This window comes from Cetorhinus maximus, chromosome 8, assembly GCF_964194155.1.
Source record: "Cetorhinus maximus chromosome 8, sCetMax3.hap1.1, whole genome shotgun sequence".
Classification (NCBI taxonomy): domain Eukaryota; kingdom Metazoa; phylum Chordata; class Chondrichthyes; order Lamniformes; family Cetorhinidae; genus Cetorhinus; species Cetorhinus maximus.
The window spans coordinates 118,231,756-118,257,923 of record NC_135886.1 but is presented as its reverse complement, the minus strand read 5'-3'; the positions used below and the strand labels follow the sequence as shown (position 1 = coordinate 118,257,923).

Sequence of the window (26,168 nt, the reverse complement as noted above, 5' to 3'; positions counted from 1 at the left end):
TTTAAAAACTCACCCTTGTCTTTCTCAGGGGAAAGGAATCTAAGAAAGCTTCTGATATTTATAGTCTGGTTATAAAATTATCTACTTTTGGGAGTTAGCTGGGTATAATAAAGCATGACCTTTTTGTTAAAATCTTATTTCTTCATAAATTATTGTTGATGAGATTGAAAACACGTGGGACACATCCCTGCTCACAAAGCAGTAGGTTATGAGTAAAATTTCAAACACAGCTTAAACATTGCTGTGCGGTTCATGTCATCACAATATGCAGTTATAACCCAAGACTCTTGTAAACAACGTGCACAGCGGCACTTTTGTTTTAAAGCAAACTGACTGTATAACATGCAATTCTGCAAATGAGCAACATGATTCTTTAAGGCAGGAGAGTATTAAATTTCATATTAGTGGCTTGTGAGGGTTGTAATGTGTGTGGCGAAAGTAATTACATTACTTAGAAGCTGAATGCAAATATTTTTGGAAGTCCAACTTTTATGAAATTCTTTTCCTGTACAGTATCCAAACTATTGCTTCATACCCTGATATAGTCGTGATAAGCATAACCTGTGAGAAATATTTTTTTTTCTTCTTAAAAATTCCTATTATACTTGGAAATACAGATGGCTTTTAAAAAAAATCCACTTACTTTCAGAATTAGTTTTCCCAGGGATTAACCACTCTATCTTGGTTTCTATTTCTACTGGAATTCCTACCATGTGTGACGCCTGCTGCATCAACCAGAATTTCCATAGGGTTAATTTTTCTGCACACAGTTGTGCACAGCCCATCTGAATTACTGAACATTTCATCAACTAGGCCGGTTACATGGTTACATAATGAGAAAAGCGCTATAAGATCAGAATTATAGGTCCATATTAATGGGTTAATTTTTGGTTGTGGCAACAAGCAGTCAACTATGTCAACCGCAAGGGCTTCCATTTGCTGAATATTCAATTGGTCTGTGACCACCACAAAAGCATCCTACAGGTCCTCACATGATTCCCATGGAATGTCCTCGACTCCTAAATCCTTAGCAGGTCTCAGATACCTGACATTTTCCAGGGTCCATAGGGTTGGCTCATCAGGGACAAGGGTTACCCTCAGAGGATGTGGCTGATGACACCTGTGCGGCGGCCTCAGACTGCAATAGAGCGATGGGATAACGAGTCTCATGCCGCAACCCGGACTTTGGTGGAGCAAATGATAGACATCTTGAAAATGAGGTTCCGGCGCCTTAACAGGTCTGGTGGAGCACTGCAATACTGTCCACAGGGGGTGTCATGTATCATCGTAGCTTGCTGCACACTACACAACCTGGCACTGCAATGGGGGAGGACCTGACTGAGGAGGAGATGGAAGATCTGCATGTCTCCTCCAATGAGGAGGACGTCGAAGGTGATGAGGTCCTTGAAGGCGGGGATGCCAGCAATGAAGCCATTGTACTGGCCAGATGAGGCAGGCACGTTCAGGAGGCCCTCACAGCCGCAAGATTAATGGAGGATGATGACGAGATGCAGTGAGGACAGTCACAGCCCTGACATCTTCACCTTGCATCTGTGAATGTTTGACTCCTGTGTGGCTGATGGCAGCGCAAATACCCTCAGTGCTTAGTCTCCTGTAATGGAGATGCAGCGGAGGTCCTAATAGTTGCTCGATTGCAGGAGCATGATGACGACATGCAGTGAGGACACTCCATAGATCTTCACATTGCCTCTGTGAATGTCTGACTCCTGTTTGGCCAAAGCCTGATCTGTCAGGCTACCTACGAATACTGTAGTATTTGCACTCTGAGCAGGGTCATATCGTGGAGATGCAGCCATGAAACTTTAAATGCACCTGATCCTTTGTCAGCCTTCAGCATCTGACCCCTTCAGGAGCACAGTGTCACTGGTCACAGATGCTGATGAGATGGGGGCCAGCCCCACCTTAAAGGTGCTGAGAGCACACAGAGAGAATGACGGAACTCTGTGACGCCTGCCCATGACATTCTGGCAGCAGTAACAAGCACCATCGAGGTGCAGGCATCAGTAATGTGTCTAGGGAGTGTGAAGCTGGACCATCACTTTGGTCTGAAGGTTACACACTGGGAAAAGGCCCTGGACTGGGACACCTGCCTTTATCTTGTGCAGGAACCAGGGTTTCACATCTGAGTGACATGAATACTGCTCATCATAACAAGGAGCCATAGGCAGGGAGACATTCTTGTGGGTTCATTTACAATAGTGAACATTATGTACAAGTGATTAATGCCCGTGCCTAGGCTGTGCAACTACATCTCCTTAACCTTCCTAGCCCTGCCGCTACGTCCTGGTGCTCCCCCGACATCCGCAGCGGAGATGGAGGCAGCCTGCTGACCGCTACGCCCTGTCTGTGATAACTTTGGCGGGCGTCCGCTGGAGGGCTGAGACCTGGAGGGCTCCGGCCTGCTTTGGGTGTCCTGCTATGGGCCGGCTGTACCCTCTTCGGCCTCTTGAGCTACAGCCGCAAGGGTCACAGGAAGAAGGGATTTGGATCGGCTGGACATTCCCGGAGTCACCTGGGTGAATGGCCCCGGGGTGTCGAGCTGCTGATCCTCTTTTCTATGGGTGTCCAATGGCCCCTGGCTGACTTCTTGAGGAGAAGGGGAAGCAGGAATGAAATTGAGAAATTGCACCCCTCTTGTGTTGACACTGTTGGAGGCCAACTATGGCATCAGTGATGGATTTCAACTCATGCAGCAGTGCAGGAGTGACATCCTGGACCAACGACTCCATGGCAGCCACCATCTTGGCAATGTTGACTTCATTGCATCAGCATGCCGGTGCTATCACCTCGGACTGAAGGTGGATGGTACCTCCAATGCCCCTTTCATTCTGCTGAGCGAACCAGACATTCCTTCCTGATGTTTCTGTGATTGTCTTTAAAGCTCCACCAACTGATCGAGGACCGAGTCCAGAGGCTCTTCATCTGATTCGGACTCAGCAGATTCCTTGCCTCCAGCAGTCTGTCGAGTGCTGGCGACCAAGGATGTTGCTGCCTCCGCCTGCTGTGAACAGATTGTGAGCTGTGCTCACCAGATTGTGATCCCGAGGTACACTCTACATCTAGGTCCCATGGAGGTGTGTGCCGCTGCACTGGTGGAGGGTGTGGGTGAGTGTCGTGATGGGTCTTCAATGGTGTTGCTCTTGGCGCTGGGGTCGGGGTCACGGTTGCCTGAGGGCGATGTGTCAGATGTGCCTAAGAGTGAAAGTGGAGATTATCAGTGCTGGGCAACCGCGTTGAACACAGAACAGTGGACTCAAGAGTAGCATTGAGAGAGTGATCACGTGGTGCAGGATCCTCACATGGGTGTTCACTGTCGCCGCAGGAACGGTCGACATCTTCTCCAGCCAGCTCCAATGTTTGACTCCTGAATGGAGTGAGGACCTTGATGTCCGGCCCCACCCAACCCCTGGTCTGGGACACCTCCCAGTGATTGTGCGTGATTTTGTCCTGTGTAAATATGGAGAGAGTGTGAGCAAGGCGCATGCTAGGCCTTATGAGAAGGATGCCAGGCGTTCGTTTGTGCTGAGTGGAGCCGTGGATAGGATGAGGAGGCAGTCTCCAGAGGAGATGAGGCCAGATGGAGATGTGAGGGTGTGTGTGAGAGAGTGAGTAGTGATGTACCTGGAGCTGGAAGTGAGTGAGATGCCAGTGAATGTGTGATGGGCTTGTGAGTGGGTGAGTTGAGATTGATGAGATGGTTGACTTACCCTGGCGGCATGGATGAGATCATTTGTTTTCTGCATTGGATGGCCGACCTCTTGTGCAGCATTGGCACTGACCACCTCTGCCACCTCCTCCCAAGCCAGAGTGGTGAGACTGAGGGCCTCCTGCGGCCAGAGCAAGAGTAGAGGACTTCGTGGTGGGCCTTCATGGTGTCCAGAAGGTGTCTCTAGGAGTTGTCACTGAATCGGGGGGGGCTGCAATATTCCTGGCATTTGGGGCCATGTCTTCAGTGGAGCAGTCCCGGGCTGCAAACATTGAGAATTGTGCGCGTGGCTCCATTTTAAATATGGCGCCCGCCGTGAGGAAGCTCAGCTCTCGAAGTAATGGCAAGGTGGGTCAATCGGAGGCCTGCCACCAGCGATCCGGTGTGTTTCCAGTTACTGCATAACTTATGTGATGGGAAGGGGACGATACAGCGCGAAAACCCGCCATTGTGGCCCACTACCGCACATAGTGCAAATCTGGGGTGATTCTGCCCAAAGTAAACAACCCTCATTGGCAGGAGGATTTAAAAAAATTGTACAACCCCTGCTTTCAGGAATTTTTGACTCTTTCACGCGCTTCCCCCGCTCCCCTGATAATATCCACCTGTTTAGATTCCCCTACCTGCTGAACATTGGCCTGCAAAAGATCTCCCAGCTGTTCCACCAACTCACTGAAGGTAGGCCTTTCTCCTGGGTCCCCATGCCAGCAGTCTAACATTGTCTGATAGCTAAAACAGAAACAGAGCAAGGGTATTAGACAACTTGGTTAGCAACGTATTAAACCATTTAAACTAGTGCAAGCTCTAAGAGAGATCTGAGTTTTTGCAGAAATATGGACTTGCTTTCAAGCAGAATCAAGTGAGTTTAGCCCTAAACTTGAATATATCTGCATCTATCCAGTACAAGGCAGTTTAGACTTTGTATAGTGTTTGCTGTTTTGGCACAGATGCTGTCTTGTTTGCTCATTAGTTCTCTCTGTGGCAAAGTGGTGTATTGGTCATACTGCTTTAAAAGTCATATCTGTGGATTCCCATCATGTTGTAGCTGGTAAAGGCAGGTGCAATAATGGCATGTACACTAAGTCAAAGGGTGAAAACTGGCTAAAAAACATTTAACTTGCACTTCTAGCTTTTACTTTGAACGCCCGAGTGACAGAGTTTATCTGAAGATACAGCCTGTGGTCTGCTGGTCATAAAACCTGTCCAAAGCACAGTTGATACATCAAGGGGTAGAAATCCCACAGAATCATTGGAACTGTTAGAAGTTTGAGGGCGTAAATCTTCCAGCCACTACACACAACTGGATGCTGATTGCTGCTGTAGTGGTGTGAGAGAGAGACCCCCAACCCATGGAAATGGTGGATCACAGTGTGATCTTCTGGTGTTCTTCGAAGTGCAGATGAGACAGGTTGAAAGATGAAGTGACCAAACCAAATTGAAAAAACTTCCAGGAAGCTCTACACCTCCTTTGGTAATGCAATCAATCCTTCTATGATTGACTGGCATTTTACCTTTCAGCTTCAGGCCCCAACTCAGGCTTACAGTGGCCACCTAGGCCAGCTCTCAGCAGATATTGGTCTCACTGGGAGGATTCTTTGGTGGGGAGGGTTGGGAGAGGGGAGAAGGCCTCTGACATACCCTCAAACTGTTGGAGCAGGGCTGAGTAGATGAATAACCCACCCCGTCACCCCAAATCCCAACTTTATTTTTTAATCAATGAAGTACAAACTTGGTGGATCTGGGTTTTGCCACAGATTATTCCACCCTACTGGGATCAGATTTTCTTTAAATTCTATCTCCTGTTTTGTCACACCATTGGTTCATCACTTGATTCTTCTAAAGCTCACCTAAATGAGAGGTTTTCATTATTTACAACTGTAATTGGAACAGATCTGCTTCAAAAAAAAACATGAGACATTAGCAGCAAAATCTTACACTTCTGGTGTAGAATATTCAGGGGGCTTCATCCTTGTTCCTTCTTTTAACCTGTGGCAGAATTCTTCATCGATTTGGACTCCTGGATAGGGAGAGGCACCTAGAGCAGAGGAATGTAAATAGACAACATTTACTTATTTTACCACCATTTTTCTCCATTCGTTGACTCCACAAGTATTGGCTACCCTCAGATGCTTGTCCCATTGGCCATTGATAATATGTGTGCCTTGATAATGACCATCAGCAGACCACTTGACGACAATAGACAATGCAATCAAGCTCAATCCTGTTCTTAACCAACGTTTCTTCCTCGTCCTCAGAATGGGGGTAAAACTGCAACACCCCCTGCTACTATTTCTATGGAAATGATCTAAGATACGACAGACTGGGGATTGAATGTGGACCATCCTGATCTGTCAGGCTACCTACTAATGCCATTACTAGCTGAACCATCAGCAGAGACTAGCAACTCCTGTTATAACACTCCATGACTATGGGCAGGATTTCCCAGTTGGCGTGTGGGGGGGGGGCGGGAACCGCACGCCGATGCGCAAAATGACACGGGATGACGTTGGCCGGAACTCCTGACATCACCCCGCATCATTTCAATTTTCAGGTCGGCAGGGGCGCAGCCGAATCAGCTGTGCGACCGCTAACCTGTCAACGGCCTATTGAGGCCATTTAGAAAGTAATTGCAGTAGTTAAAGGACCTGCCCGTCCAACCTTAAGGTCGGCGGGCAGGCCGGGAGCCCTGGCGGGCTTCAGAGAAAGCATGAAACCTCATCCACAGGCGGGATGAGGTTTCATGTAGGTTTTTAAAAATTTAATAAAAGTTTAACTAAAGGTGATGGACATGTCCCAACTCATGTGACAGTGTCACATGAGGGGACATGTCAGGGAAATTTTATTTTTCTATTTTTAACGTTTTTGAATTTTTGGCGCCGATCCCCCTGAGGCAGCACTTACGCTCAGGGAGATGAGTGCACTCTTTTGCGCGCATGTGCAAAAGAGCACACTCTTGGCTTTGGGAATCCCCCCCCCAACCCCAACCGCCTGCACAGGGAGCGCATAGCGCTTCCTGGTGGATGTCACGCTGGGCGGGCCTTAATTGGCCCGCCCACGTAAAATGGCGGTACGCCCCCGATCAGGGGTGCTGATCGGAGGCGCGCCTGCACGCGCCCGCTCCTGAACTACCCCCCCCACCCCCGGATCGGGGGAAACTTCTGCCCTGTGTTATTTTAAGAGTCACTAGAACAACCTCCAAAAACAGGAACCATAAGGAAAATTTCTAAAGAAGTCATATGGAAATGAAGGAGTAGCTGCAAGAATGTCGTTCTCATCATCGTAACCCCACCAGGGACACTACTGGGAAGTCAGTATTGCCTGCCAATATCATTAAAGATTAAAAAATTTTATTTCTAAAATTGAAATGTAACCAAGTGCTGGTGCTTCTAGGAATGATATTTCTTTCTAACCTTTTGTGAAATAACCAAAAACATTTCAAAGCATTTTAAAAGGCTTGCAGAAAACTGCCCTTGGGTAAACTATTGCCAAACTTACAGAGCTTTGTATAAATGTCGCCAATTAATGTTCAATATAACTTACCTGTGGAAGAATAAAAAGCTCTTGTGGCGTCTCCTCTCCCCCTAACATATTTGAAGATATGATTGAACTGATAAATCTCTGCAGCAATTCATTTGTGGAGCACAGTGCACTCTATCAGGTGGACTGTTGTGTTAGAAAAACTCAGACGAGGCAGGATGGTTTTCATCATAACTTGAGTTTTTTGGCTTCCTTTATTACAGATGAAAGTCTATGAACCAATACTTCCACACTATAAAATATGAAAGTACCTGGAAACAAATAGACTTCTATATGAAATATTTCTCTTGAATGTGAGCTCTTTGATTATTAGCATATGCATACTTCACATGTTTATAGGAATTCCTGTGTTCATTATTTTGATGGATAATGCATCTGTTAGCAGTGTGAACAACAAAACTGGATACAATGTGTTAAGTATTCAAACGTTAATATTTAAAGACTTCAATTATGAAGAAATTATGCTTCTATGGCCTATTTCAGATTTTAGAATTTTCCCAACAGCTTGTTTCTAAAACTGGCCACAATTGCAATTGTTTCATTCATTCGCCATGTACACAGTAACTACAACAGCAAATACACTCCCACATTACTTCCTGCCACTAATTTTCCATCATTTGTATTTCAATACGTTACAGGCAAAGTATCTTACAAAATGAGGAATTCAATCAGAACGGGATACCTGGCCAACTAAGTGTGTTATTAAAATGAGACAGGTTTTCCTTTGTGTAACCTAAATCAACAAGATAAGGAGATCTAACTCTAGACTCTGAACCAGTCACAGACCAGCCCTACCTATATTTGCGTAGCCTTACTAATGTGGGATAGTACATTCAGAACAATGAGAAACTTGGCTGAATTTGATAATATTCTTTGCTAGTCCTTTCTTCATACCAGAGGTAATGTTTTAATCGTCTTTTTAATGTTTCCACATGATACTTTTATTTAATATCCCCTTTACGTTCTGTGGGGTGATCTTCGGAAATCATCATTTAATTGGAGATGTCTCACTACTCTCACATATTTACTTTCCTCTCTGCCACCACTCATGGTCAAGACTGAAAATCTACCCCTTCCTTTACTACAAGAGTGGGAATCTGTGTCTGTCTCTGATCTCCATAAAGTGGACCATTATGGAGTACTATTAACTATGGGAATATTGTGCATCTGTGTTCAATGATACTGTTAATGCAGAATTGGCTTGACATGTGAAAGTTCTATTTTCATAATATAAACCGAAAACCACAGACTATCTGAGAACTGACTGAAGGATTTTCTTTTCAGTGAGTAACTGCAGAGACTAACAAATGATAGATGTTCAGTCAGCATCAGTGTGTCACAAGTGGACGTGTACACTTTGTTAATACCATCTATGGATTAACTGTGTCCTTCTTGAAGACAGCTCCACAAGCATTCAGGCAAAATTCCTGCAAAATCAATTATGATGGACTGAACACTGTCTGGATGGCTGAAAAGCATCTCCCCACCAGGTCCTGTTTTCTCAACTTTCAAATAGCCAACACTCCAGGAAGAACAAAAAAAAAACACAATAAAGACACTCTGAAGCTCTCCTTGAAGTGCAGCAGCATTGAAATTAATGACTGGGAGGGGATTGCTATCAATCGTTCAAATAAGTGATAATTTGTCCATCAAGCTCCATCATTCTTTGAGTTGTAATGTTTTAATGATAAGGCAGAGTGGTGGCAGAGAAGGAAAGAAAAGCAAGCAAATCCTGCACTCCACGTCCCACTACTTCTTGGGAAGTGTGCCCCATGTGCCCAAAGATCTGCAGGTTGAGAATCGGCCTGTTTGTTCAGTCACGTGAAGAGCCGTGGGAGAAACTCGCCAACCTGAGTTGACATCATCCTCGAATCAAGGAACAGCCGACGACTGATTAGCTGTTTTCTGAATGAGAGGGTTATGCCAAAAATGCCAACAAAGGACATTCAATCTACTTTTGCATTATAGGTCTGCCTCAACAGCACTGTAACAGTGCCTTTAGTCTGTGGCGCTATATTGATCCACTCCATTTACTTTGCAAGAGGCATTCCTCTGCAATGGAATCTAAAAAGCAATTACACGTTTTTTAAAATTGCCATTTGCAACACGGTTTTCCAGTTACAGCTTCTACAATGCCTGGTGTCAGCGGCCATGCTTGAAGGTAAGTGGCAGACTTGTATAGCAAAAGGGTGAGAAGTTTGAAATACTTCCCACGCCCACTTTGCTCACTAATGCTTGTGAATCTTCAGCAGCATGCGCCCGCTCTCTAAATTCCATCTCATGAAAATGGAATAAAATTTCCACCATAGGATCTGGGCTTCCTACCTTGGTTAATAATAGAGTTGCTGCTCGGTTATCTGAATGAACAGAGACAACTTTATCGTCAATTAGATAGTGTGGCTATCACTTCATAATTCCATGATTTATTCAGGAAGATTACACTGTTGAACTTGACATAAAAGGTCGCCTGGGTGTAACGCATAGAGGAAAACTGGGTGGGAAGGACAAGTGCCCATAATGAAGCCTGTCTGATTTTCCATCGCAGGTGTGGAATCCTTCCCTGCAGAATTTCCTCTGTACATTATCCAGGCAATTAATGCCAAGTACAACAAGAGGAAAATCTGCACTGTTGTTTCCATACTGTACCAACTTGGTATTTTCACTATTCTACAAAATTATTCTACAAAGTATTTTCACGTGGTCTGGTGCCCAGGAAAATCATGACTGAGGTGAACTTTCACCTAGTTATATACAGTGCACAAAAGCATAGTAAGGGCTGAATTTTCACTCTTGAGTTGGGAGCGCAGAGTCAGGAATAGTCCTGGCTCCATATATCCAATTTGGGAGAAAGTGCTCCGGATATCCTAATTTTCGTTTCAGGGGTTGGAGGGAGGCCACGAGTCATGCCCGCTGCCCTCCATAAACACTGCAGAGGCAGCCACATAGGCTGCTGGGTGCAGAGGAGGACGGCTGTGTGAAAGGCTAATCTCGGTGCTCAGGAACGTGCAAGAAGAATAAGACTAAAAAATAGACCCCACGCCCTCACCCCTCACACATTCTCCATGCCAACTCATGCCATCACGTGCCCCCACCCATTCCCATGGCCCCTCATACCCCATGCCAACCTATGACCATTTACCCCCCCATTGCCTTTTAAATCCCATTCTAACCTATGCCCCTCTACCCAACCCCCATGGCCTCTCATTACCCTCCATTACAACCTATGCCCTCTACTTACCCACAGGGCTCTTTATAGCATCTATGCTAATGTAGTGCCAACTCATACCCCATACCCACCACCCTTTTCTCTTACACCCTTCATGCCAGCCAGTATTTACCATAGGCAGACCTCAGGAGCCACGCTGAGATGAAATAAAGATCTAAGTGTCAATTGATGACTTCACTTTAAAAAAAAACGCTCTCATTGATTAAATCCATTCACTACATTCAATGTCCTCTTAATCCCTTATGAAAAGCAAAAATTTCATTCAACTACTTAATCCCTTATAAAATCAAGCATTTGTATTCAATGCCCCATATCAAAGACTTCGTAACTTGGAGCTGTCAATCAAACTGAACTGATAGGCACCTCAGTGTGATAATGCAACGTTGTGAAATCAGGCATGGAGCACAAATCCTTTAATGATAACCCTCAGGCCTATGTCAACAGAGTGAAATAGCAAATACTGATTATTTAAGAACTGCAGACTTTTAAATTAAGGGGCAGGAAATTTAAATGTCTTATTATTTAAATGACAGTTCCAATCAGTTTATCCATTTTTTTAATACACTTCACATCTACTTTTAATAATCCCAAAGGGTACTTGACCTCTCCCTTACTACTCCAAAAGGGTACCCTATCTCTCCAAAGAACTCCAGTGAGTTTAGACCTTCTCCTGAAAAGCATAAAGCCCACAAGTTGTATTTCAGAAGTCTAGGTGACAAAAATCGCATCTGACTGAAGGCAGCTGCATTTTTACATGTGCTGTTGCCTCCATGAACCATGGGTGTGCAAAATGCAATCCATTCCCATTCCCCCACTCTGGCAAAAATGGTGGGTGCTGGATTTGGGGCAGGATTTCTAAAATCGGGGTTTCACCACCAGTCTGGCTAAGCCAGGGGCCCTCTCTTAAACCTGCAAAAATTCAGGCCTAAGTGTTTACTTAGCTTTATTTGCCACTATGTAGCTGTGACAGAAGCAGTACGTAAGGATCTATACGACCAGAAAAAGGCTTTCAGACTGAAACAACTATTCATTCTGTCTCTTTCCACAAGACATTCCTTAAGTTTTCATTCTTACCTTACTGCAGAAGGTGAAACTTTGGCTATTGCTTTTACTAAGTTCAGCCAATCCACTGTACAGTGACATCTGGTACAGAAGGTGTTTGTAAACTGGATATACATTTAATTAAATTTGAAAAGATGTCCTGACTGGGTGGCCAATTTGCTGCTGTTCAATCCTCATTACCTTTTGTTTATTTCCTGTATTTACAAGCTGTGCCAGTTCCTCACTCCTCATTAAGCAGATACATCATCCTTTTTACCATAATAGTCACACTTCACATGAAACCAATTCAAAATATTGGCCATTCTGTGGTGTGAATCATTTCATAACATGTAGCAGCCCTGAAGAAACCAAAATATTCTACTGAATTGTAGTATCTATAACATCTTTATAGCCATAGAATACTTTTTGTTTTAACTTTGCACACTTTTAGGAGCATTTCGCTAAAACTGAAGGATTTTATTTTATATGGGAGGTGAAGGGAGCAAACATCATAATTCACTCAAAAAATTCCAACACTAGCTGTTGGGGAAGATTCTTTTACCATGAAGGATGGTAATGATCATGGATGAAAGGAATTTGGAAAAGCTCAGTAAATATTCACAGACAGCTGGGGAATCGTGTCACATGAACCAGGAAGGTAGACAGACCCAGTTTACGTTACTGTGCCATGCTGAATTGGCTGACACCAGTTGAAGGCACTAAAGGTATTAAATGGACCCCAGTGCCTTGAGCAAGAGTAGAGAAAACGAGTTGATCAAGACAGAATTGATCAAGATTCTCTCTTTGATTGGTATTCAGTTAATTTTGTTAGAAAGTGGTCATATGTGGATGTTTGGGTGAGGGCAGGATTAAACTTGGACTGCAAGGGTCCCCCCACACCTCCCTCAACCCCCCCACACCTCCCTCAACCTCCATAACCCCACAGTTCAACAGCCTGTTGGCACTCAGGACCTAGGCTCAGATATGAAGAATGGTCATCACGGTGAGGTCCACAGAAGCAGGAAATGTCCTCGGAACTGTACCCCAGCATGCACATATCAGCTCTTTTGGTGAGAAAATGGGAAAAAATGTTCAACAAACCAAGAAATATGAATACAGTCAAGTACTGCAGAATCCTGTAACTTCTTTAAAATGAGATTTGAAAAGAAGCTTGCAGCAGAACAACAAATTAAACTGAAATCCCATGGAGCTGCAACATCTAAAATGCACATTGAACAGATTCAATTCATAACTTTGCAAAGTTGCATTCTAAGTCAGAAAACAAAATTGGATATATTGGCTTTTGAAAATACAGGAAAAATAGACATGGTGGTTTGAATACCTGTTAAGAACCACTTGCTATAATTGTTACCATTCAAGGTCAGCCATCTAATAACAAAGATACGTCCCACAATTGTGCCACATGACTATCATCAGTTTTATAAATAAGAAATCAAGTCCTAAAATGCCTTAAAATTTCTGAGCTTAATCTAGCCCGCAAGCTAACAATTATCTTTCAAATATTGCACTTATTCACCCTTTGAGTGGCGTGGAAGTAGAAATATTTTTTTCTGGTTATCTTTCAACCTTGGGGAAATCAATGGATTCAGGGGAAATGTTGTCTTTCTGGGCTGAAGATTAGTTTTCAGCTATTACATCCTGTGTCACTGGTATTAACATGAATATTGCAAATCAAGAATAACTTTATCATAAGATTAATGCTAAACCACTAAATTAAAAACCCAACACAAATTGATATCAAGGTAAGTACATTTGTATGTGTCCTACCATGCATTTTTCCATTTGCATTTTCTTGTATTCTTTCTGACCCTTTTCATATTAACTTTGGTTTTACTCTTAACCTACTCTAACCATGTTTCTTTTTCTTTGTGAAATTGGTCTCTGACAAAAGCAGAAAACAGGTGATGGTGAATTGGCAGGCTAATTCATACCATTGCAAGCAAATTAATCTCCAGAATCTTTTATCCACGTCTCTTAAATAGCTCTGTGTTAATTGTCTGCTAATTGAGTATTTAACAGCGTTCAGGTGGTGGGCATTATCTGAGGATTCACTTGTGCTCCTGTAAATAGGAACAAATTGAAACCATGGTTGTCTGCTTCAGAGGTGCATGTCTGTAATGCAGATCTCTGTAAATAAAAACTTAGAAAGTGTGTCAGTGTTTGTTTGCCCTTCAATTTTTTCTACCTGGCTTTCTGTAATAGAACAGAATCACAGAATGTTTACAGTGCAGAACGAAGCCATTTGGCCCATTAAATCTGCACTGGATCTCTGAAAGAGCATTCTACTTAGTCCTACTCCCTTGCTTTATTCTCGTAGCCTTGCACATTCCATTCCCATTGTCCAGTTTGAAAATGGGAACAACAAACAGCTGAACAAACAAATTGGCTGATAGGTTTTCACAGCTGATTTTCAGCCAATGAAAATCCAGCTATTGTAGATTGATAAGATCATACCAGCAGGGAGATAAGATTCCTTTTGTTTGCTATGCGTAAAGGTAAGGGAAAATGTTTGTTATTTCTAGCAAAATTGTAAAAGCATTGCAAAGGAAATTAGGAAATCTGCCTACTACATTAATAACCAGAAGACATCATCCACTAGTTCTATTTTTTACTTTACACAATGGTGCAGTTGGTGTAGATTTTCTTGACACTTTCGAAACTCTTTCAATTAAAATGCCAAGCACAAATCCTCAATTCAGATTAAATGAGTGCCTCATTTCTAGGCCTTTGCCATTGACATTCTCCGAAAGTTAAGATTTATGATAAACTCACTTGTTCCATGAAATGTAATTAATTAAACATTCTTTGAATCCATGCATTATTAATTCTAATGGTATCAGCTGATCCCCAAACATATAGGGGAGAATTCTCTATTCGGCGTGTGGAGGTGGACCCAGCATGCCGACGCATAAAATGATGCGCAGTTATGTTTGGCGTGCATCCCGATGTCACCGTGCATCATTCCGATCTTCCGTTTGGCGGGTGCGCACCGGAGATGGCTACGCGCCTGCCGAACTGTCAAAGGCCTGTCAAGGCCACAATTAATCCAATTAAAGATATTGACAGGGCTGCCCGTCCAACCTTAAGGTTGGTGGGCAGGCGAAGAGCCCAAGGAGCCTTCGCATTTTTCATGAAACCTCATCCACGGGCAGGGTGAGGTTTCATGAAGGTTTAATTAAGTAAATAAAAACATTTTTGGCATTTCATAAACATGTCCCAGCTCATGCGACATTGTCACATGAGGGGACATGTCCAAATAATGTTTTCCCGTCTTTAATGAAAACTTTCTTCCCGAACTTAATCTCCCTGAAGCAACTCTGTGCCCCAAGGAGATTTCTGCGCTCTTTCGCGCGCATGCGTGAAAGAGCACAGGCCCCAACTCTCCCTCTTCCCGCACAGGTAGCACTGAGAACTACCGGTCACGCGTTATGCTGAGTGGGCCTTAATTGGCCCGCCCATGTAAAATGGCGGCGCGCAGCTGATCGCGGGTGGCGATTGGCTCCACGTCCGCCCATGCCCGCTCCCAAGTGGCCAGATTGACGGGGAGAAAATTCTCCCCGTAGTGATCTGTATAAAATTGAGTTATGCCCAAAGTATAAACTGGATAAGGTGAGGTAGTGATATTTTCACCGGACTGGTAATCCAGAGGTCCCAGTGTAATGCCATGGGGACGGACCTGGGTTTGAATCCCATCGCGGCAGATGGTGGAATTTGAATTCAATAAACATCTGGAATTAAAAGTCCGATGATGACCATGAAACCATTGCCGATTGTCGTAAAAACCCATCTGGTTTACCAATGTCCTTACCTGACCTGGTCTACATTTGACTCCAGACCCACAGCAATGTGGTTGACCCTCAAATGCCCTCTGAACAAGGGCAATTAAGGATGGGCAATAAATGCTGGCCCAGCCAGTGACACCCACGTTCCATGAATGAATAAAAAAAAAAACATTTTCTAAGGGCGAACTAGTAGTTTGAAAATTGGCATCTAATCCTAATTTTTGACATGCAGCCTCTGGCAACATTTTAGAACTTAAATGTAAAACTCAAAATTGCTTCCTGATGTTAATTATTCCTTTTTATTTCAGACTTACCTAAGGAAAATATTTCCCACAGTAGCACTCCAAAAGACCAGACATCACTCTGAGTGGTGTAGATTTTATCAAATATGGATTCTGGTGCCATCCATTTGAGTGGGAGTCGGGCCTGCAATGATGCACAAGACTTTATCAGCCACTGGACAGAGATACAAGAGCACTGGTAATTCAGCTTCTGTGATCGGAAGCTGTAAACTTACATCTCCTTTCCGTACATAATCTGGGTCTTTGTAAATGTCACGAGCCAGCCCAAAGTCACAGATCTTCACAACATTGCTCTCAGACAGAAGAATGTTACGGGCTGCCAAGTCTCGATGGATGCACTGGAATTAAAATGGAATATTCAAGAGCTTAGAAACAAAGCCCATTATGTTCTTTTGATTGCGTTTTTAAAAAATAAACACTGATATTCATTTTTTGAGGTTTTGTAATGTTACCTTCACCCTCGCTGAAAATGGAAGCCAAAAGCCCCATTGCCAGATCTCTGTCAATGCCAACAAATGCTTGGGGCTGAATTTGACGTATCCCTTGTGGCTGTGTTTCCTATGGGGAGAGGTGGTGGTGCATGTAAAATGGGGTGGGTGCCCATCCCAATGCCTTCCACCCACCCTGGAACTCATCCCCATAATATGGGGGGGCTGGGCAGACACCATATTAAAATGGCCAATTAAGGGTCAATTAGGCTTGTTATCAATTGACCCTAATAATATGCTGCCCATGCTGTAATACGTTTGGCATGAGCAGTGGGGCCGGAGCAGGAACCATTTTAACCTGAAATGGTTAAAGGGCAGGAAGGAAAGGGGGGTTACTCTTTGGGGGCTGCCCTTTGGTAATCATGGAGCAACCCCCCTTAGATTGAACCCCCCCCCCCCCAACTTGGTTCCTACCCACTCCCTCTCCTAAACCCACCCTCCCCCCGCCAACTGCCCCCGTACCTAACACTCCCAAACCCTCCCAGCCCAAGACCCCAGACTTACCTTCTCGGGGGATCCTAGGCTTTGGGCTCCACTCCTCACTTGCAGTCCCAGCAATAGCCACTGATGCCTTCCTAGCACTGCTGGGACTGATGGAGTTGCCAGCCAATCTGATGAGGGGTAGTAGTCACACTCAGCACTGGTTAAGGAGCCCTGCAGTGTGATTTTCGGGGTTTGAGGTGGGGGCATGCTGTCTGCAGCACCCCACGCCCCGGTCCCCCCAATCCCTACCCTCCTGTGTTATTCAGCCCTTGGCTTCCAATAAGAGTGCAATAGTAACATGGCTTGCCTGACACAAAGATTTTCCCTCCCTATGGGGAAATACTACGCTCTGCTTAGTGCCTTTTTATGGGTGCCTTAGTTGAGGTTGAGAACTTTGGCTTGCTACAGGCCTGTCAGAGGATCACCTCCCCTCCTCAGATACAAGCCTCCAATTATCAGCCAGGTGAGAGTGGGAGTCAGTTGATTTCCTGCCCTCCAGCTGTGGTGTAGTAGAGCAATTGCTTGGTGCTTGTTGTTTGCCAGTGGCATGCAAATAACATAGAATTACATTCAATATATAGCACAGAAACACGATATTCAGCCCATCTAGTCAGTATTAGTGTTTATCCTCCACCTGAATCTCCTTCTATTCTGCCTACCTCACCTTAGACTTCCAGCATATTTTTCTACATGTGCTTGTCCAGTTTCCTTTTGAAAGCATCTATTGTCCTCAACTACTTCTGGTGGTAGCGAGTTCTGCACTTAAACCTGGTCCAGATCTCAAATCCGAAAGTTGGGCTGGTGGCAGCCTGGCAGGTACACCTTGTCCATTCTCCACCTGAAGTTAAACTTGGCCCTTCCATGTGGTGAATCTGGAGCACCGGATGTTGAACTCCATTGATTATATGCTGTCCAATTTTATTAAAACAATTTTGACCAGGGTATCAATGATTGATGCTGGATATGAAGGTTTGGGTCAGTACCAATAGTGAAAATGCAAATTTCTGTAAAGGGCAAAATCTGATGTTTGTAAGAATTGGAAACAACTTACTTTCCTTGAAGCCAAAAATTCCATGCCTTTGGCTACTTGGAAACTGTAACAAATCAGGTCTTCCATAGCCATTGGTCGTTTATATAGGTCTTCAGCATCTGCAAAACAGGTCAAGTGTCAGTAACAGCAGAATGGGTGTAAATTTATCATAGCCTGTCATTTTTAAATTTTCAATAGATCTTATTTGTGTTGCAGTCAGCAGCTTCTGTTTGGATTTGCCCTCTCTGTATTGTTGGGTGGAGTTCAGAACACTGGTAAAAGCATTGGAGCCACTGCACATTCACTGGTTTGTCCAGTTCTCCTTCTTGCCCTTGTTCAAAAGTCATACTGCTGCTTCATAGATATTGTGCAAATGCAATCTCACAGGTGTGCAGTTGCTTCCGACTCACAGTCTTGGTGTTAGGTTTCCATCGATGGATCTTCCTCAGTACCAAAGGAAGGTCCACACAGGCTAACTATGTAAGAGCCTCATTATTGACCAACAAGAGATAGGTTGAGAGTTTAAAACTGGATGAAAATTACTCCAAATGCCATTCAGCGGCAGCGCCTTTGCATATTTGCTGGTAGCAGCACAGGGACAGTCTAAAAGGGTATGGAAACCAGGTGGGCCAGTAGTTAAGATGAAAATCTTCTCTGGCTACCTATGAAGATTCTGTATGAAATGAACTATTAGCAGTGGACATGGGTCCTCAGCACAAAACTGGTATTACTCTGCATATTACTGTGCTGTGGCTGACCTGAGAGTGCTTGATGCTGATCAAAATGGTGCTCGAAATGGAAACATGTTCCATTCCCAAACATTGGCTTCCCTCACCTTGAGAGCACAAATTAGGTTGCTGGAATAAGTTTGCAGCCCTCAAAGGGCTAACTTTTCTATGGATTTGTGAGACAGTATTATCAGCTTGCAAGCTTATCGGGGTTGTTTACTTCTGATACCAGTAAGTTTACTGAGAATGGCAATGTGATTATTAATGATAGCATAAAGTACACAATGCAATTTGTCCAAGCAAGTTAATGATATTGTAAAGTACAACAGGATGTTTTGATCCTTTGGCAGGTATTTTTGGAGCCTTTCAGAGGGTCACTTGAGTTTAGCTTAAAAGGAAATTCCCTATTCATACAGTAAATTACTCTTGTTATAGATTTTTAATAGTCTTGCTACATTAATGAAAACAATCATGGCAATTCAATTATTTTCCCAATGTAGTACACATGAGGAAGGAAGATGAACGTACCTTCCTCTTCCTCTTCCGCGTCACTGTAACTCTTATCTTCCACAAAGCCTGAGCTTGTTGAGCTTCCTGTACTCGCCACGCTCTCCAATCTTCGCTTTATGCCTTCCATTACTTCGGAACTGGTTTCATCTACAAGTGTTTCAGGCTGGCTGACATTTTTCTGACACTGGAAATAGACATCAAGTTTACAGAGACTGCAGGAAGACAGGTGCATGCAATAGATGTAACCCTGCATGATCGGGGCTAATGGCAAAGAGTCAACACCATAATGAGTAGATACTGCTCAGACCTGTAATAGCTGAAATATCCTTATGTGTGGCGACTGTGCTTGACTTTAATGGGATGCTGTTATTCTAAGACAAAGCCTTTAGATAGTAGACTGTAATTCACATGATTAAAATATTTCATCTTATATTTTTTCCCTCCTCCTGATTTTATGATTTTCTACTATTCCGAGTGGCGTGATGGTACTTGTGTTTATGTTTCTTTGCGACTTTCTTTTTAAAAAAGGAGCTTACAAGAAGTTTCATTTTATCATTCAGTTAAAATTCTTTTGCAAGTTGTTTCAGTGCAGTGGTTAATATATTTTGTTTCAAACTAGTTAATGACTGCAATAGAATGATGCTGAATGCAAATGAGTTAGCACGCTGCTAGACAAAATTGTATTCCGAAGGGTTTAATGAAAGAAGATGTACTGATTGCAGAGTTTGGGCTGTTAGATAAACCACTACCCCTCAGGTTACCAAAGTAACCTGGAACGTTCAATCATGCTCTTAGTCTTTGGCCATACCTTGACTAAAATGAAGTCATTTCTCTTGCTCCTGAGGTAATTGGATAGGTTTCCATACTTGCAATATTCCACAATTACCATCAGAGGGCCTGGTGAAAAACAAACAAAACAAGTTTTAGAGAACAGACAGTGAACCCATCTCATGGGAACTTTTCTTTTCTGCACAGAACACTGTGCTTGTTTGCACAAGCACACCAACGAATGGAAAATTGGCTTAAAGCTGGTGACTTGACCACAAAATGTTAATTTTTACGAAGAACTTATTAAGCTTGGAAAAAGCTCTTGCTTCTGGATTGACAGGTTATGCGTGAGGAAATAGCCACAAGAACCTACTATTCATAATGCTAAATGTGAGCGATATGTAAAGAATTGCTTTTCAGAATTCATCAATCAGAATAATACGGGTATACATTAGACAGTAGCTAATTAGTTGTAGTTACTGACTTCATCATTCAACTAATACCACAGCGTAACCCTTTTAGTACTGATGGAGGTAGTATAACGAAATACAAGAGAATTTAGTGATCCCCAGGTGATGGGTTTCCTTTCTTTCCTGATTTGACAGTGGTAGGCGCTACTGAAGGTTAGGTCCTCTCCCAGATGACAGAAAGAAAATAATATTTATGCAGCAAATTGCCAGTGCAAAGGTCTGTGAGCATATGGACTGCACATCTGGTCCAAAAGCAAAATACTGCAGATGCTGGAAATCTGAAATTAAAACATAAAATGCTGCAAATACTCAGCAGCATCTGTGGAAAGGGAAACAGAGTTAACATTTCAGGTCGATGAGCTTTCGTCAGAACTTGGAAGTGGTCGTTCTTTATGTGTGTGGTGGGTGATAATCCGATGGGAATGACTAAGAACTCTGCAGCTGGGATCACTGGACAATGATCAGGAATGGGAACCCTGGCTGATTTTCCTCTCCTTAGCTTTAGCTCTTTAGCCATTGGAAGCATTCCTACTGTCATGCTATGATTAGCAAACTCAGCACAGACTGGGGACCAAACCTCAAACTTTCTTGGCCCATGTGGCTTATTGCATGACTGGGCAGACTCCTTTTATGAAACAATTAATAAGATACGATTGTTAACTTTGTCAGTTTGTTTTCATAGTCTTATCAGTAAGGAAACACGTTTATGATAGAAAAGTTTGAACATGAAATAAAAATAAGTTTTAATTATTGTAATTGATTGCAATTTGATTATTGCGCTAAAATAACAATAAAGAAAACATGGCCAATATTAGTTAATTTAATTTTTTTAAAATTAGGTATGGCATAGGCTCAACTAGTCAAATGGCTTCCTCTATCCTGTGACCATTTTATGATTCTATAATTCACTTGTACTGATTCATCCAAGTCCCAGACATTGGAGTAGAAATTAGTCTGCAGCCCTTTTCAGGCTGTGGAGAAAGTCTGTGCCTGAAGCACAAAGGCTGATGGTTTATATGAATTGGTTCTCAGCTTCACATCTGAATCAGTCTCCTCCCTGCCTCCGCCGACAGTGGACCAGTAGGTTCCAGGTGTTGGAATGGACTAGGGGGTGGGGGGATGGGGGTGGAGTTGGGGGGGGGGTTAGTGAGGGTGATTCTGACACCTGTGGAATGATGGGGGAGCACTCCAATCACTCTGGCTCCACCAGAAGGTGCTTTTGAAGAAAAAAATGTCAAAAACATATCACTGGTTGGTGGCACAGGGACTGCTGAAGAATCCTGAGTACGGGTGACCTGATATCTGCTCCGTTCACGAGGTGATCAATTTGTTAAACAAACGCCTGAAAAAATCAGCTCCACAATTATGACAGTGGGTCTAACACCTGCACAGATTTGTGCAGGTCATTCCACATCTAAACTGATATGTTTTGCATGTGTGTCACAGCAATTTCAACTCCATTATCTCTGCTATTCTTAGTAAACAGAATGATAGGAAATGTGACATATAATATGGAACCTCCCTTTGAATTGTATGCTTAACAAATCATTAAATAAATGTTGGAGCCAGAGATTCACAAACCAATGTTCCGAAGCTGAATATAAAGCTGTGATTGAGTTCCTTTGACATGCACAATTGCAATGTTTAATTTTGATAAACTGCAATTGTTTGGCTGTAGGTAGGTCAGGGACATCTATTATCTGGAGCTGCAGTGAAGCGAACAATACAATACATACAATTGGTTAATTTTACCTTCCCTATAGAAAGCCATTATGTTATCTTATCCCAAATTAGGAAAGTGAGCAGCAAGAAAGGAAGTTAGATTATTTTTGATATGAAGGGAACAGACTTGGGCAGTAAATTAGCAGGGAAGCTCATTCAAGTGTTCAGTATTAACAGGCTCATGAGACAATTAGAAATGTTTCTGGAGAGAGGAGGGATATTATGGGCAGAATTTAGCCTTTGTCAGGCGGCTTCGGCCGGGGTGGGTGAGGTGGTCAGGAAGCCGACGACTGCCCACGATCGAGGCCAGAAGGTGATTCACACCGGCGGGCCAATTAAGGCCCACCCAGCATGAGCTCTGCGTTGCCTGTGCGGGCGGGGTAGGAGGGCGAGCATGCACTTGAGAATCTCCCTGAGGCACAGAGCTGCCTCAGGGAGATGTAGAGTTTTCCAAAAAAAAAATAAAAGAAAAATGTTATAAACATGTCCCCTCAAGTGACTCTGTCACATGAGCAGGGACATGTTATTAATTAAATTTAAACATTTTTATTTTACTTTTATTTGCTTTAGGTAACCTCATCCTGCCCGTGGATGAGGTTTCCTAAAAAGTGCAAAGGCCACTTGGCCTTTTCACCTGCCCGCCAACTGTAAGGTTGGACGGGCAGTGAAAAATGTCAGTTAATTGAGACTTTAATAGCCTTAACAGGCCTTTTAATTGTCAGCAGGCGCCCTGCCAATTACTGTGTGCACCCGCCGACTGAAATATTGCGCGACCACGTGTTGACATTGGGACACTTGCCCGACATCAATGCATGTCAATTTACGTTCGAGCGGATCAGGGCCTATGCCCGACCACCACGGTAAATATTTTGCCCTATGAGTAGGTGGGGTAGTTTGGAGGATCCATCAAAATTCATGTGTGTGGAGTCTTCAGTTCTTACCTCCAGGCTTGGTACAGGCTCCCAGCATGTTCACGACATTCAGATGGTGGCCAATGTGGATAAGAATTTTCAGCTCTGACATCAGTGCTTTGCATTCATTTGTTGTAGCCCCTTCTGTTAAAGAATGAGATTGAAGTGAATTCACAGAATGGGAAACGTGTTTGGTCTGTCTACAAAGAAGGTTAAAAAGCCAAGGTTGCAATGCTGTTTTTAGAATGTTAACAGAACAATGAAATGATAAGGTATTAACTCAAGGTTTGGCTTTGATCTCATTTCTTCTAATAATAAATATCTTGAGTTAGTGTTATAAATGGATTATAAGGTAATAAATTCCAAACAATACATTAACAAAATGTGCAGGTAATACAATTAACATTGGAACATGGAGTGGCCAAAATATGTTGTTTCCTTGTTTAGTAAAGTAAAATTTATGGTTTTGAATTCCTCAGTTTTTCCTGTCCCTTGATCTCTCAAACCATGTGACCCCTGTCCTTAGTGTGGCTGGGGTATGAAAGGTCTACTCCTCATCCTCTCTCTCCATGCTTGTCTTAACCAGAGAGCTACCTGGAAGTGACTGAATTCTTTTTCCTTTCCTCTGTGGGGGGATGGCTGTCCTCACCACCTGCAGTTTGAACGAGTCGGATACACGAGAGGTTGGTAGGGTGGCGGGGCTGGTGCTGTGCAGGCATGGTGGGGGAGGGGGCTGGGGATCAATCCTCTGTCCTGCATTGACATTCCAGCATTCATTGGTAGTGGAAAATTCAGTGTCACCTTGCTGCAGAAAAAATCCTTATAACAAGAATGAATGTAACTAATTAACACTTGAAATCTTTCTTTTCTTTACCTTTTCTTTGTACTTCTAGCTTCCCACTTCCCCAACTTTACTACTATGGATTTCAGTTGGTAGGTATATCTAGAAGATCAGAGACACTCTTTGGTTATTCTGTTAGGTCAGATTTTGTCTCGCTGTGAGACAGTTCTTGCTAAATTTGAAAATGTGCCACTTCCCTTCCAGAGAAACTTGGAAGTGAATGAGGTTGAAATTTGAGCTTGATCTTTTGCAGGAGGGCTGTGCCCTTGTATTGTAACAATCCATTTGAAGTCATACTTACTACTTTACACAAAGCCAGAAACCTCCAAATGAATATATCCTGTTCTGTGAATTATACAGTAGAACCCATAGATTAAAATAAACTATTATAGAAATCTCAATACTGGCTTTTATTGGCAGTGCAGAACTTGAAAATTTCCAGAGAGACATGTGCTCATCAGGACAAACACAAGAATACCAAATTTCAAATGATCACAACAATTTACACTACAGGAGAAAAGGGTGCTTTGGCTACACGTCTCCCTTTTCACCAATATTCAAGTACTGGCTTTTATGTTTTACTTATTGCATTGTGGAATTTGTAATTGTGTGATTAATATCTGATAGAAAAATTTAAACTTCATTTTTTATATACCTAATTTTTTTTAAGGATAAATAGGGAAGTCCATGTTCTCTTGACAAGTTAAAGAAAGAGCTTTTTCTTATTCATTCTCGGGATGTGGGCTTCGCTGGCTGGGCCAGCACTTGTTGCCCATCCCTAGTTGCCCTTGAGAAGGTGGTGGTGAGCTGCCTTCTTGAACTGTTGCAGTCCATATGGTGTAAGTATACCCGCAGTGCTGTTAGGGAGGGAGTTCCAGGATTTTGACCCAGCGACAGTGAAGGAACAATGATATATTTCCAAGTCAGGATGGTGAGTGACTTGGAGAGGAACTTCCAGGTGGTGGTGTTCCCATCTATCTGCTGCCCCTGTCCTTCTAGATGGCAGTGGTCATGGGTTCAGAAGATGCTGTCTAAGGATCCTTGGTAAATTCCTGCAGTGCATCTTGTAGATGGTACACACTGCTGTCACTGTGCATTGGTGGTGGAGGGAGTGAATGTTTGTGGATGTGGTGCCAATAAAGTGGGCTGCTTTGTCCTGGATGGTGTCAAGCTTCTTCAGTGTAGTGGGAGCAGTACTCATCCAGGCAAGTGGGGAGTATTCCATCACACTCCTGACTTGTGCCTTGTAGATGGTGGACAGGCTTTAGGGAGTCAGGGGGTGAGTTACTCACTGCAGGATTCCTAGACTCTGACCTGCTCTTATAGCCACAGTATTTATATGGCTAGTCCAGTTCAGTTTCTGGTCAATGGTAACCCTCAAGATGTTGATAATGGGGGATTCAATGATTGTACTGCCAATGAACGTCAAAGGGTGATGGTTAGATTCTCTCTTGTTGGAGATGGTCATTGCCTGACACTTGCGTGCCACTAATGTTGCTTGCCACTTGTCAGCCCAAGTCTGGATATTGTCCAGGCCTTGCTGCATTTGGACATGGACTGCTTCAGTATCTGAGGAGTCGCGAATGGTGCTGAACATTGTGCAATCATCAGCGAACGTCCCCACTTCTGACCTTATGATGGAAGAAAGGTCAATGATGAAGCAGCTGAAGATGGTCGGGCCGAAGACACTATACTGAGGAACTCCTGCAGTGATGCCCTGGAGCAGAGATGACTGACCTCCAACAACTACAACCATCTTCCTTTGTGCTAGGCAGGACTCCAAGCAGCTGAGAGTTTTCCCGCTGATCCCCATTGACCCCAGTTTTGCTAGGGCTCCTTGATGCCACTCTCGGTCAAATGCAGCCTTGATGTCAAGGGCAGTCACTCTCCCCTCAATCAGGCACTGGGCGCCTTAGAAGAGGGACCCTCTCTGACAGCCCGCAAACATCCTGCATGGGTTTGCTCATCATGATCCCCGCAAGGCAACTTCCCCACCTGCTGCTGAGTAAATACCAGTGGCAGCGGAATAAGGCCCTTAAATTGCCCACTTAAAGGCCTCAATTGGTGGTGGTGGGGGGGTGCGTGGTTGCAGGAAGGCTTTCCACAAGCCTTCTCCTCATGAACTTAACTAGGTTGGAGGCATGAAGACAGCAGGGTCCTCACCCGCCACCCTCTGTCTGATTAATTGCCCTTCATTGTCAAGCCTACCTCAGGGGAGAACATCAAATTCCGTCCTATATGCAGTCAGCTCAAAGTCAAAGATCTGATGGCAACTTTTGAAGAAGAGTAAATAGTTCTCCCAATGCCATGCTCAACAATGATTCCTTAACCAACACTACCAAAACAAATTAACCAGTGATTCATCCCATTGCTGTTTGTTGGGTCTTACAGTATGTATTTTGGCTTTGTGCTTGCTGAGCAGACAATAGTGACTACATTTCAAGAGTAATTTGTTTCTTGTAAAGTAGACAAGTTGAAGACACACAGGGGTCTTCATGCATCGTTGACTAAATTCTACATCTTTCCAAAAATGCCTGCTGGTTGCCTCCACAATTACGTTAATTGGTTTCCCTCTACTCCC

General features: G+C 43.6%; 1 protein-coding gene across 1 annotated transcript in view; it reads right to left on the bottom strand.

The window, feature by feature from the left end:
• Positions 1 to 26,168, bottom strand: part of kdrl (kinase insert domain receptor like) — a 200,797-nt gene that overhangs the window by 28,489 nt on the left and 146,140 nt on the right. Inside the window, exons 19-26 of the mRNA XM_078547471.1 lie at positions 22,777 to 22,890; positions 19,684 to 19,772; positions 18,894 to 19,059; positions 17,659 to 17,756; positions 15,852 to 15,974; positions 15,649 to 15,760; positions 5,663 to 5,762; positions 4,351 to 4,456 (exon numbers count right to left, since the gene is read on the bottom strand). Of these exons, the coding sequence (XP_078403597.1) occupies positions 4,351 to 4,456; positions 5,663 to 5,762; positions 15,649 to 15,760; positions 15,852 to 15,974; positions 17,659 to 17,756; positions 18,894 to 19,059; positions 19,684 to 19,772; positions 22,777 to 22,890 (908 nt within the window). The remainder of the gene's footprint in view (positions 1 to 4,350; positions 4,457 to 5,662; positions 5,763 to 15,648; positions 15,761 to 15,851; positions 15,975 to 17,658; positions 17,757 to 18,893; positions 19,060 to 19,683; positions 19,773 to 22,776; positions 22,891 to 26,168) is intronic.